The sequence below is a fragment of the Nanorana parkeri genome, unplaced genomic scaffold, assembly GCF_000935625.1.
Source record: "Nanorana parkeri isolate BGI_ZX_2015 unplaced genomic scaffold, ASM93562v1 scaffold621, whole genome shotgun sequence".
Classification (NCBI taxonomy): Eukaryota; Metazoa; Chordata; class Amphibia; order Anura; family Dicroglossidae; genus Nanorana; species Nanorana parkeri.
This window is the reverse complement of record NW_017306889.1, coordinates 211,705-226,457: the sequence shown is the minus strand read 5'-3', so window position 1 is coordinate 226,457 and position 14,753 is coordinate 211,705. Positions and strand designations below refer to the sequence as shown.

General features: G+C 40.4%; 1 protein-coding gene across 1 annotated transcript in view; it reads left to right on the top strand.

Annotated features, from left to right (window-relative positions):
- The window catches only part of LOC108792262 (ceramide synthase 4-like), an 85,790-nt gene that overhangs the window by 69,218 nt on the left and 1,819 nt on the right, over window positions 1–14,753 (top strand). Inside the window, exons 9-10 of the mRNA XM_018563000.1 lie at window positions 8,929–9,035; window positions 11,589–11,745. Coding sequence (XP_018418502.1) covers window positions 8,929–9,035; window positions 11,589–11,745 — 264 coding nt within the window. The remainder of the gene's footprint in view (window positions 1–8,928; window positions 9,036–11,588; window positions 11,746–14,753) is intronic.

The window sequence follows — 14,753 nt, the reverse complement described above, 5'->3', positions numbered from 1 at the left end:
ATAAAGAGATGGCCACCCCCCCCCCCCCCCCCCTTCTGCATCCATTACAAACCTAAACAAGGAATTTTAACTGCTGCTGCACTTGTAAAAAAAAACTGAACTATCACTGAAAAAGAGGCAACTCATAAAGGTAATGACAGGTGGATAAAGCTAGAATCTCAGCGACACATATCTTGCATCGGCAGTCTCTTGGACATATAATTGGACAGATCGTCATTTCATTTACTAGGTTTGGACCTAAAGTAAAATATTAAAATAATAAACTAAAGAACCTCACCAGCAATGCACCTTATAAGTACATACATAATGCCTTTTATTTTCTTCAGTTTATTAATGATCTATAATGGTCAGTTAAAAGGAGATAGGGCCCATCATTGGATTTTGAGGACTGCTTGAAGTGTAACTTGCCAGAAGATAGAAGGATGTACTGTGCACAGTGCAGTGTATACCCCGGCTCATGCCCGACATCTATAAGATGCCAAAAAAGCAGCTGCGTGTTGGGGACTGTGCACATGTGCAGGAGTTATTTTAAAACAGCCACCCAATAGGAGGAGCTGAGGGATGTGGGACCCAGATGGGGAAGACAGCGGCTGTTGGAGCCGATAAAATTAATATCTATGGAAAAGCTTTGATATGAAGATGTTCCTTGATATCCTGAACTAAATGAGCATATGGCTGTGTGATACGCAAATGAGGACCATCAAAGGGTTCTTGGGGCAGGACACTGTTGAATGAAGATCTGCCGGGCTGTCATTTCCTTGGACAAGCCCAACCCCCTGCCGGTATTTACTGTCCACACCTGTGTCAGCAAGGCAGCATACATGCTGGGAAGGGGGGCAGGAGCATATGATGGAACTTTCTTCCTGTGTGATCATCTGCACAAACCTAGCTCACAAGCAGAAACGATGGTAACCTTGGTGACCTCTTGGACAAAACAAGTCTTTCGGGACTCTACAATCAAGAATGTGATTCGTTGAGACCTGCTGAAGAGGAGTGTTCTGAGCACAAAGAAAAACCCATGGCATGTGTGAATGAGAGAGAGAGAATTTGGTTGTTAGCTGAAGGATCCTAACCTAAATTCCTATCCCTACTGACCCCCTCCAAATCCCTTCTCCATTTCCCTTAATTGTAATTAGAATGTATGTATATCCCTATTTGTAAATAAACCCAACGCTTCTTTAAGATTCAGTTGTTCATCAGTAATTTAAGGGACCCCCAAAGCAGAGCACATTCTACACAAAATGTGTAGCGCGATCGTCATTTTCGTACGTAGGCGGACCCGACGCGTGTTTATGTAAATGCATGAATTTAATATTTTGTAAACTTTTTTTTTCTACTTAAATTGCTATGACATAGGGTGCTTACAAGCCCCCCATGTGATAGCATATTGGTGGTGACAGGTACCCTTTAAGGTGATACTGGGGATTCAAAAGACCCCTAGTATCACCTTTCCACTTTAAATAAGCTATTGTAGTGCAGATCACACTTCAGTACCTTGTTGCTCGGCTTCAGGAGCCGAGCAATGACAGCTCAGGGGGAGGAAGTGATGTAATGTGCATCGCTCCCGGTCCCATAGAGCGGGGAGGAGATCAGTGAACTTAAGTTCGCCCACTCCTCCCCAGCTTTCCGCCAGCACCAAACATGCCGGTCCCAGGCTCGCAGGAGTGGAAACGGAGGGGAAACACGGGGGGGGGGGGGGGCACTTTCCCGGCCCATAGAAGTGATGGCAGCAGCTGAATCGCTTCTATTGTAAAGTCGACAGCCGGATTTACAATTGGAGTCTGTTTAAATGGGCCCGCTGCCAATGACGTACTGTGTACGTCAGTGGACGCAGAGGGGTCAATTACAGGGAATACATTGTGGTTTTCTTTTTCTTTTAGTATGGTCAGGACTAGAACAAACCTTTTACTTCATTAGTCAGGTATATATTCAAAATAAATAGATTGGGTTTCTGGAGTTCCCTACAGATACGACACTTTCTGGACACGTCTCCGGTGGGAGCCCCCCCTCTGAGACCGTGTACAGAATTTGAGACCATATGTGACAAGGCGGAGCCAGTGAGACACATGCTATCACACCTGGTCGAATGTCTTCGTGGTCCACCTGACCTTCCCCCTCCGTACTTTATCAGGCAATGGGAGGCGGATCTAGGAGTGGAGTTTAGCCCCGAACAGGTCGATCGCATGCTGCACTTTGCGCTCAAATCATCAGTCTCGACGAAATATCAAGAGGCGGGGTACAAGCTGTTGTCCCGATGGTATAGGGTCCCGAAGGCTCTGCACGCCATGTACCCGGCGGTCCCTGAGACATGTTGGCGCTGCGAAGGGGAGGTAGGATCCCTACTGCACATTTTCTGGGAGTGCCCGGGGGTCTCTACATTCTGGTCTCAGATTGCCGCTCTTGTCCAGCAGATCACGGCTACGTCCCTCCCGTTTGCTCCTGCGGCATACCTCCTCCACCTGACACCGCTACCGAGGAAAACCTACAAAAGATCCTTACTGATCCACCTACTGAATGCGGCTCGGGCATGCATCCCGGCACTGTGGAGGCAGGCCCGCCCGCCCTCAGTGGAGATGTGGGTGAAAAGAGTGGAGGAGATCCGGCTGATGGAGGATCTGACATCCTCAATCCGTAAGACCCAAAATAAATTTGTCGCTACCTGGGCAGCTTGGTACTTGTTCAGAGATTCCTCAGCGTTCCCCCAGGGCAGTCAAGAGTGAGCTATTAGGGAAGATGCCAGCAAGATGGTGGCTCCGGTGGACCGGGACTGGGTCGGTGTCTCTCCCCCCCTCCCCCCCCGTACGTCGTGTTTGTGTATACTTTTGTTCTTTAGGGTGTAATGTCTGTTTTCATCGCTCACCCGGGGTTGCTGCGGAACTGTCCGTGACGATCGTGGGAGAGTATCCTTTGGAGAGTTGGTGTGTTCTTAAGGTATATTATGTAAAGAAAATGGAAAAGTCGTGAGAGTACAGGCGCAGACCAGACAGATGTGGCCTGTGATTGAGCAATGTATAGGGGGCGAGGCGGGCAAGACAATAGTTTGTAGGAGAAAACGAAGTTATATGCATATATATGACACTGCCTGGCCGTGAGGCCCAGATGTTTGTGCGGTCCTGTGTATGTACTCTTATGTTTGCAGAAATAAAGAATTAAAAAAAAAAAAGATTTTTACCCCTACCCCCCGCCCCCTTTCCTGCAGCTCACCTAACCCCCTCATTTTCCTTTCCCTACCTACCCCCATATTTTTTCTTTTTTTCCTTTCTCTATCATCTTATCTTTTGCCACCACCCATTTGCCCCAGAAGGAGATTTGGGTTTTAGGAAGAATGGCCCCAGTAATGCTGGTTCGATTTAGTTATCTTTTTTCACATGAACAGGTTATGGTGTGGATGTTGCCACACTGTTATCCTGTAGGAATATGTTGTATCATGTGCATTGTATATGTAAGTCTCTGCTGATGTTATATTTTAACATGACTGTCACTTTGCTGCAACGTTTGGCAAAAAATATGAAATAACAATATTTTGTATTCTCTTTTTTAGCCAGCATGTGGAGATTTAGGCTTACTTTTATATTTCAACTTACCGTATGTAGTAAAAAAAAGTCTTATGTTTATAGAGCTCAAATAGCTCAAGCTGAAACTTACATATTAAAGTGAACATAAACAAAGCACATATACAGTATAGGGTAGTAGGGTAGATTATTTTAGCTACTGTTCTGCAAAATGTGTCCTTTTATTTTTGCCTTAAAGATCCAATTTAAATAGAAGTTTAAAAGCAACTGTATTCCCCCCAAAAACACTTTATCATTTTTCAGAAAAGAAGGTCCTTTTAAAGCAGGGGTCTCAAACCTCTTTTCAGACCATTTAGAATAAGCTTAAATAAAGCTTCATGTAAATGCGTATGAAAGTCGACACTAAATGGTCTTTAGTCCAAATTAAATGGCCTTTAGAGTAGCAAGATAAAATGTAGGAGCTCTCAATCAGTGCCTTCATAAAATCTTTATTGAAGCTCTAGAGTTTGTTTACCCAGCTGTTCCTCATTTGTGAAATGTTCTACTGTGAATTCACTGGGAACAATAAAGTGTTCAGTGATGTTACAGGTCCCTACTGAATTATTACATGACACTATTATACACACATAATCTACATGGTGGCAGTGCAAATATAGTGCATTTATTGCTGTACAGTTAGAGGGATACAATGGAGGTACATTTTAAATATGAAAAAGTCAGATGTTTAAACATCACATTTGATCACTACTGAACTGAAGGGGTCCTGGGGCCGAAGAATCAGCCGAAGCTACGGCTAGATCCTTCGGCTGCTTCGTGAATAGACCCCTAAGTTTTGGATAGTGTGGAGAGGGATTAAAACAGCCGTCATGGTTTAATGGTGTCTGTGTTCCCTTTAGGTAGATTCACTCTTTCTACATGTCCTGGTGACCATTATTACTGAAAGGGAAAGTAAAAGAAATCCAAAATTTTGGGTTTTCATCACAACAGGAATAGCGGGGACATTTTCCAATGGGGACACTAGTTCTGGTGACTCTGCTGTCCTCCTGGGATTTCCCTCTCTTCCTGTTGGCAGGCTTTAGGTATAAATTAAGCTGGCCATATATTGGTAGATTGTTGCCTGCAAGGTTATAAGAAAAATCTTGTCAGAACACTTGGTAGCACCCTTAGAGACTTGACGCATGTCATTTAAAATGTCTTTTGATTTCAAGATTCAGTTTAAATTAAAGCCTGATGGAGTTCCGCTCTAACAAACAACACACATATTTTCTGAATCTGCAATAATTGATCTGGTTTCTGTCCAGATTCCTGATATCCTTTTGCTGTGTTTTGTGAACATGAAGTGATATTTGTTTTTGTTTTTTGGATTATTGAGATTCGTCATACATATTTGTTTTTTTAAATTGACTGATCATTAGAATAACTGCTGTTCCCTTGAAGTAGCACTTGTGTCACAGTCACTTGCACAGTGCAAGGCCTGACATTGACAACTCCAGTAACAAGAGGAGAAGAACAGCAGCTGTGCCTTTGAGCAGGAATACTTGCCCTTTGCAAGAAATGGAATGGTGCTGTTCAGAATTACTTACGAATGACTTGTAAATTACCGTATATACTCGAGTATAAGCCGTCCCGAATATAAGCCGAGGTACCTAATTTTAGCAAAAAAAAACTGGGAAAAAGTATTGACCCGAATATAAGCCGAGGTACCTAATTTTAGCAAAAAAAAACTGGGAAAAAGTATTGACCCGAATATAAGCCGAGGTACCTAATTTTAGCAAAAAAAAACTGGGAAAAAGTATTGACCCGAATATAAGCCGAGGTACCTAATTTTAGCAAAAAAAAACTGGGAAAAAGTATTGACCCGAATATAAGCCGAGGTACCTAATTTTAGCAAAAAAAAACTGGGAAAAAGTATTGACCCGAATATAAGCCGAGGTACCTAATTTTAGCAAAAAAAAACTGGGAAAAAGTATTGACCCGAATATAAGCCGAGGTACCTAATTTTAGCAAAAAAAAACTGGGAAAAAGTATTGACCCGAATATAAGCCGAGGTACCTAATTTTAGCAAAAAAAAACTGGGAAAAAGTATTGACCCGAATATAAGCCGAGGGTGGGAAATGAGGAAGCTACTGGTAGATAGATACCAATAAAATTACATTAATATTTATTTAAAAGAAAAATAACCTAGCTCTGCAAGTGGAAAAGGGGGTACAGGGCTACATATCATGTACTACGGATCATTTAACCCATTCATGTTAGCAGAGGATCATTGTAAATGTATTGTTGCAGGCACTCTATATGTACATGTACTATATACTACATATAGAGTGCACTGAACAATAGATTTACAATTATCCTCTGCTAATATGAATGGGTTAAATGATCCGTAGTACATGATATGTAGCCCTGTACCCCCTTTTCCACTTGCAGAGCTAGGTTATTTTTCTTTTAAATAAATATTAATGTAATTTTATTGGTATCTATCTACCAGTAGCTTCCTCATTTCCCACCCTCGGCTTATATTCGGGACGGCTTATACTCGAGTATATACGGTAGCCTGCGCAATACAGTCCATTTTTTTCTACAAATGAATCCTTTTTATAACAATATGCAACACGCATTTTATAAATTAATACAGTATTTGCCCTAAGGTGTTTTTAGTTCTTATTTTTCATTATTCTCACGCATATCACTAAGTAATCATTTACATATAGGAAACAGTTATTTCTTTTGAATAGGGAAAACATACATTATTTTGACAACATGTACAGTAGATAACACCCACAGACCATAGCCATCATTAGCATGCAGAGAACAAAGTAAATCTTTGGCATAATTAAATCTAAAAAACAAAGAACATAGACCAAGTATAAACATTACCCAAGAAATAGGGTTTGGCAAGGCATATTTTTTTTAAAATTTATTACAGGTATCTATATAGCGCTGACAATTTACGCATCGCTTTATTTATTTACGCCATCAGTCACTGCTCTCGAGAGCTTACCATGTAAGATCCCTATCTCACATGCAAACAAACAGAGCAAATTTCGACAGGAGCCAATTAACCTTCCAGCATGTCTTTGGAGTGTGGAAGGAAACCGGAGTACCCGGAGGAAACACACGCAAGCACAGGGAGGACAGTGCTGCAAGGCAAAAGTGTTGACCACTAAGCCACTTTGCTGCCACAATGTGAAATTACATCATAAATACAAACCTCAGAATCACTGGAAGCTCCATTGGTAATATCTAGTTACGCTTAAGATAAAAAAAAATGATAGCAGTTGTAGCAACCCACGAAGGAGCGGCTGGATAACCGGGTCTTCCATAGCCTGTTTAGTGGATTTTAGCAACCTGGCTGCCCCAATAGCACTTACCACCCTCTGTGGCGACCAATAAAGCGAGATTTAAACTGTAGTTATGATGCTGAAGGAACTTTATTGTAGAACTTCAGGGAGAGAGGTTTAGGGCTTAGGACATCGAAGACAAAAATAAAACAGAACTCCAGACTCACCAGTCCCTTTTAGTAATCCACAGTGCAGAATCAATAGGAGCACAGGCTGACACTGGGTACTAGAGCAACAGCTGAACAGGGATAGGCATGTGATCTTCAGTAGGAGACATACCAGACTTGCTCCTGAGATCTTAATCAGCATCAGAGGTCTCCTCTAGGCTTGAGGCCCAGCAAAGAATTTCCCACACTTGAGCATACCTGCCCCCAGGCCAAGCCCAGGGGCAGGCCGGACTAACACTGCGTCCTGGAACAGAATTAAACTAGATTGAGCACGTCAATTCCCCTGAGTATATATGCACTTCCCCAGCATGCACCACTCGCTATAGAACCACCATTGATTGGCTGGTGAGCCACACACACTCATAATGTTCCCCATTGGCTGTCCCACAGTGCAGCAGAGTCACACCCCACTCAGGCAGGCACAATCAATATCAGAGCACCTGGAGTTAACCAGATAAATGCCAACTATAATTCAGCCAGACTGACTACAGCTCTGGCAGCACTAAATTTCTAGTAGCCATTCCACAAAAGGTGGTAGGGGCTACACAGTACGTTGTGTTAAGCTAGCTTTATACGTTGATGCTAATTTTCATATTTGACTCTCCATGTCAGTGATAACAGTGCTTTTTAGATAGCTTGTCATCTGCTAACAATATACAGAAAGGTGGTAGGTAGATTCTGTGAGAGGTGAGAAATTGCATCTTCAGATCACGTGAGGGGAAGGTATGTAACCTTTAAACTTACCTCACAATAACCCTCCTTGTTACCCCCAACCCTTGTTCTTACCCTACTCTTAACCCTAACCCTCACCCTCACACATCCTTCCCCATATCCCTAAATCATTACCCTAACCCTCCCCATAAACCTAACTTTCACTCTAACCCTCTTTTTAACCCTAACCTTATCCTTTCCTTATGAAAACGCCAACCCTGGTGGGTCTACTGCTTGCAGGAAACTAATGTTTAAGTGTAAATGGAGCTAAAAAGAATAAATATGGGGTGTAGTTGTATTGCAAATAATCCCTACAAATTATGTGGAAATATACATTTTTAGGATTTTACAGTTACTACTTGGTCTAAATGTACGACTTATAACTGTGAATTGTTATATTTAGGTAGGTAGCAAAACTGTACACCCTAAAGGCAAAGTATGGAATCATCCCTTTTAAAGTTCTTACATAGTACTGCAATCCTTTGGATTATCAGGACAGCTTAGTAAATAGCATTTTCAAAAGAAGTTTGGCAATGGTATTTTCTTAGTATAGTAAGTGCTGAGGGATTCCTAATTTGCACTTTCATTAGGCACGTGAAAATGTGTGTTAAAGGAGAATTATAGGGTGAGTGAAAAACATTCATCCCCATAATTTAAGCCGACCTGTGACAAAGAAGCTGTCAGAGGTCGGCTCTGTTGATCATGAAGTCAGCAAACAATTACTGCCGATCGCTGACTTCCAAATCCTCTTCCTGCAGAGAGCGGTGACTAGGGAAGGGGGCGGGAACAGCTGGCTCTGCTTCTAGAGAGGCAGAGCCAGCTGTCAATCAGCCAGCTGGGTGGATCTCGACAGTTTTGTCAGGATCCATACTGGCTATGGAGTGACCCTGCACTCTCAGCATATAGCGGGGAACAGCCTTCTATATGCTGAGTTTTGGGTAACCGGAGCACACAGTATATGTCCTCCCGTGACCCTGAATAGAACTTTGAGCAAAATGCATAGTGATGCATAGTGACCAATCTGAAATTACATTTTAGTATTCTGAATGTGATCAACTGATGTAATCTGATGTAATCTAATGTAATCATTTATTAAATGATCTCCTAAAACTTGTTTGAAAATTATAAAACTAAATAATCAAATTTGCACAAAAAGATTGGCATTTTAAGACCCTGGCTTCATTTTCTTTTCCTTAGCTAGCAAAGATGTGCAATTACAGCAAGTGGAAGAGGATGTGTAACATCTTGTTTGTAATCTTTGCCTTGGTATTCATTGTCACTCGTCTGTATCTGCTCCCTACAAGGTGAGTCCTGATAAATTATTTGTGATCATTGTTTGCACATTAAAAGTTTTTTTGTTTTTTTTTAAAAGAAATAAATAGTTCTCTAAAGATAATTTTTTTCTCATAAAAAATATTCCATCCATGATAAAAAAGCCATTCAGGGTGTTGCTATGAATGACATTCTAAATATAATTTTAAAAAACTTGATGCCTTGATGCCCTTGGTTTACCACAATGCAACTGCCAGCTTAATAAAGTGCTAGGGGACCTTGTCCTGGCACTGCATACATACTATTCTTTTTTAAAGGCCTTTGATAGGTAAAGCCCAATATAAAAATGTATCTATTATCTACATTATATTCCAATGTACTGTATAGAAAGTCATCAGAATGCTGCCTTTCAGTGTTAGTGCTAGGGTAAATGGTGTAACATAAGTTTTCAATTCTAACCATTACTTCTAAAACACTGTGGTTATTAAGAAGAATTTGTTAAAGTAAAAAAAAAAACTGCAATATGTCCATGTTTGTCACAGATGTATCTTTTAACAGCCAAGTGGCTCTAAACATTAATTTATAGAAATTATATTTCGTGACCTAGCAGTTTTTGCCCTGCCTGTGTATACTGAGGTGCCATCTAGTGATTCTGGGGTAGTACTGCAAGAAACTATTAAAGGAAACCTGTCATGGACTTTGTCATTTAAGAAATCTCAAATTATGAATTGCTTGGATGTTATTCTGACCCCCTTTTCCCTACTAAAAATCACTGACCTGGAACAGCTATGAAGATAAGGAATCCTGAGGTTAGTCAAAGTAATGAAGCTAAATGGTCAGCATATCAGCAAGTCAGCCAGAATTTCAACTGTAACAATGACAATTGGGGCTCAGTCATAAATTGGATTTGAATCGTTTATAAGCATGATGTTTAGGTGCTTGTTAAAAAAAAAAGCTAATTTGCAGTATCTTGATTTTAAATGAGATAACTGGTCAGGAGATATGAGGATTTCATTTACTAAAGGCAAATAGGCTGTTAACTTTGCAAGGGAATTTTCCTAGTGAATGAGGCAAAGCTCTGCTGACTTCCATCATCCAATCACGTGCAAAAATACTGTTTAGTAAATCAACTCAACTGAATCATCTAATAGTCGCAAGCAATTACATTCTCACTTCTAGTTTAGCCCTTACTTAGTTGTCAAAGATTAAGAGGGAAAAACTATGGTGACTATATGTAAACATGTCTGCCGTTTGGTGGAATATTGGCTAGCACTTTTGCCTTGTAGTTCTAAGGCCCTCGTTTCACCTTGTGACATTATCAGAAATAGCCCACCTGCAACACCAAAAGTAGGATGTGTGTAAAAGTTATTAGCAAATTCACATTCAGAAAATTGTCGCCAGAATTGCCCACTCGTTTTACCTTACAGCACTGCAGGGAACCATTAGGGGAAAAATAGGCGTAAATTAAAGCTGCCCATGATAAGGGGTAAGCTTTGAAAATAGACCCAATCACTTGTTCATTGGACTTATCATCCAAGCACTCCCCATCACAATAAGACAATAGCGGTGGGGTGTTGGCACTACCATTGTTCCCCCATCAAACTTCAAGAGGACTTTGTCAAGCAAAAAATCCAAGCCTGAAATCATCATAGCCCCAATAATTTTGCCTTCTCCATTCATCCCAATGCATTTTCCTAAATTTAGGAGAAGCACAGTCAGTTTCACTCATATCTATCTGAAAACATTGAAAATATTCCATTTCACCTAACTGGGTGGAAAAGACTTAAAAATAAAAACACTTAGGGGTCTATTATCAATGTTATCACCCAAAACTCACATAACATTCACCCATTTTCAAAAACATTTTTATGGGACAATGGGTGAATCTTAGGTGAAAGTTGTGTGAGGCTTGGGTGAAAAAAAATCAATAAACAGACCTTTTAATGGTTATCTTGCAATGGTCTATGATTCTAGGTAGCTGAATATTATAAGAGAACTTACATATCTTAGTCACACACAGCTTTGTCTCATCTGGGTTGGAATTACAGCCCTAGAATACTTCACCAGCCAGTGGTACAGAACTCTGGGATATGTAGTCCTATCATTTTGTAGTCCTATCTATGTTTCTTCCATCCTACAAAGCCATATATAATATCTTTGTAGAAAGCTGAATACTTGTTTTCTATAAGATGTCAATTCACTATGGAATGCTTCTAAGGACCCACAAATGCACATGTTGTCTATAGGAATCGAGATGGAAATGTATTTCCTAATTGAATGTGTTGTCTTCTATGTCAATATGCTAAAATACACATATTGAATGTTTTTTTTTTTACATAGATATGCTAAGGAAATGTGGAATGTAGTGTAGTCGCCCATAGCATCCATACAGATTGCTTTGTAATAACTTTTTAGTGCAGCAGCAGAAATATAGTAGGAAGTCATGGGCAATATCTCCGCTTTTGTTATTTTGTACTTTTAATATCACAGTCATTGCTGCTACCTCTTCCATATGTCACTATCATGCTTTGATAACAGAAGTATACTCTAATCCAGGTTAAAGTGTAAATTTCTGTGTTCTCCAGGATCATTTATAGCACATATTACTACTCCATGTTACGCTTTCAACCTTTCTTTGGATACTATTTCTTTAATGCCCTACTAATGATTCTCCAAATACTGCACATGTTTTGGGCATACATGATATTGCGGATGATGTACAGGTTCACATTCACTGGAAAGGTATGGATATTCTTCATTTTTTTATTGACAGACTGTGCTTTAAATCAGATCTTGTATATAGGTTAATGTAATGTAATGCCCCTCAGGTTATTGTTATACTTAATCTTGTGAATGGCCCTGCTGGATTATAACATGTACTTTCCCACTTTCTGTCACTCATAATTAAGGGGCCTAAGCAATAGAAGATATTTCAGATAAAATATTTTATATTAGATAACATGTATCTAAATCCATTTTTTTATAGGGGACAGCTCTCAGAGGTATTCATTCAATTTGAAGATATTTCCTTTCACTTCCTGTTTGAAATTATGGGACAAGAAGTAAAAGGAAATCTCCCCAATAAAGCACAGATTGCACATAGGGGTTTTAACCCTTTTCTGTTCTATCCAGAAATAAAAAGTTAGATATACTGTACTTTTAGTTAGATATACTGTATGACAAAGGGCAGGGAAGCACCATATAATTCGGCAGGTTCATTAATCTGTATTTAAAGTGACACTAAACTCTGAAGTTAAATGTTAAAAATGTATTCAAGTATCTGCACTATTAACAAAAATGTATCTTATTTGTATATCACTCGGCTGTAGATCCTCAAATCATCTCTGAATTGGTGCTGACACTGCCCTTCCTTCTAGAGGGTGGCTACTTTTGTTCTTTTAAAACGAAATAAGTATATATAAATAAGATTACAAATATGAGAGTAATGCTGTATGCAATGATACACACACATATACATACTGTACATATATATTACAATAAAAAGGTATGTGTATGTAGACTCAGGGCCAGAAGTGCATGGTTGGATGTCTCCCTCTTGTGCGTCTATCTACCATAGAGTGCAGGGAGTGATGTAATTTCCTCCCAGCACAGCGGAGGAGACGAAGACGGAGATTGCGGGTGGCGGCGGATTACATGTCGCAAACGCCGGGAGCTGATTTAATAGCGGATGGCATTGGCGCCCAATAGTTGCGACATGTAGTCCAACGCCGCCCACAATCCTGAATACCGCAACCACCAGGTGCCGATGCCATCAGCTCTCAGCGGTTGCGGTATACAGGATTCGAATCCCGGAGCGGCAGCCTAATTTAGCGGGCAGGGGCGGATCCAGAGTCTAATGTCGGGAGGAGCACTACCAGAAAATAAAGGTGTTTCTTACACAATAGAAAATTGTAATAATACATTACGTTGCAGTTGTTTGTCCTTTTTTCTTTTCTACACATCCTGACATTTTTGTGTGCAGCAATGGAATTTCTGCCAAACAACATCTGGCACATCACTGTCATTAAAATGGGTCTGTCATCCACACCGCACATTACTATGTTTTGTTGCTGTAGATCTTTGTGATACACATGATCCAGGCATTTTAAACCCTCACTTTGTTTGCATATATCTATGGCTAGCAAGCAGTAGATATATGCAAAACGATAAAAAAAACTTTTGCAAAGGGTTAATACTTATCTGTCTCCCCGCCGCACTCCCGTCCGAACATCTGAAAATCTCTTGGGCGGCCGCAAAACTTATACTCTGCACCTTATATTTCATGAGCTGACACCAGGATAATTAAACTGGCAGTTCACTCTTTAGAGTCTTTTTTAATGCTCACTATTTAATAGGTACAGACCATTGATTGGTGACCCTGAGCGCTGCACATTTACTATATACAACTCAGAATAATAACGTGCTGGATTAGTGTGATCCTAGTTCATTGTATTACTTCATTGCTGTGCTGTATGTGTATAGGCCAATGCTTACTTCAGAAATAATGATGCTCAGTGATCACGATTGGCACTGAGTGGCACACAAGTGCAGCCGGCCCAAGTGGCTCCGTCGGCTAACGAAGGGGGGAGGAGTCCGGTGACGTCACAGAAATCGATGTCCCCGGACTCCTCCCCCCTTCCCTTCGTTAGCCGTCACGGACATCGACCTCACCGGACTCCTCCCCCCTTCCCTTCGCTAGCCCACGGAGTCACTTGGGGAAGGGGGGAGGAGTCCAGTGACGTCGATGTCCGTCACTGGATATCCGATGGAACTCCCAGAAGACCCGGAAGCCGGCGGAGAGGCGAGTACCGATCAAAAAAAAATTAATCGATCAAAGAAATTAACGATTACTCCAGGAATTATTCGTTAATTTCGGCAGCCCTAATTTTTGTTAATAGGGTAAGATTTAGCTCCTGAAATTGGTATCATTTTGCGTAACCTTCCAGCTCTTTATGAGTGTCTAAATGTTGTATTGCTATACTACATACAGTCTTAGACCTTAATAATGTACCATAGAGTCCTGAAGAATTTTCAGCTGGAAGCTGTAAAAGTAAAAGCCCTAAAACTGTGCTGTTCCTCAAGGAGCCCAGCTGAGAAAATGTTATTATTGTGCAGTCCATATTGTGTATTACATTTTAAATAGAAAAACAGCTATAAAACAATAATGAAAGAATCTTCTTTATTAAAAACCTGGCAGAGAATCATGAACCATCATGAACCGCTTTATTATTGCAAAGCAGGTGTTATAAATTGAAATCTAATATAAGAAAAAATACATTTAAACATTCATACCAACATCTGTTTCATTAATAGTCTGGTCAGGGAATTGACCACTCCGCCTGGATGATATTATTTTTAATATTAGGGACTTGTTACCATGTCAGTTGAGCTGTGTTTTTATGTACACCGCCGCAGATGTATGGTGTGGACAGGGCACATATTAAACCATTGTATTCAATGAGTCCTGTTCACACTATACATGTGCCATTTGTGTGCAGAAAAACAGCTCAGCCCTAAAGTGTGGTTTTCTACAATTTGGTACCCAAACGAAAAACATTAATTTATATAATATATTGATTTATATGAAAACCTTTTTGATAACTTGTCTGGCGATTGAATTACAGTAAATATTCCAGTTGCAATTGCAGCACAAGTCATGTTAAAATTACCAAGTTTATAATTGGTAATCATCTGTTGTAAAAAAATACTTGTTCACGCCAGCAGCCACACTCAACTGCACCGTGTGCATG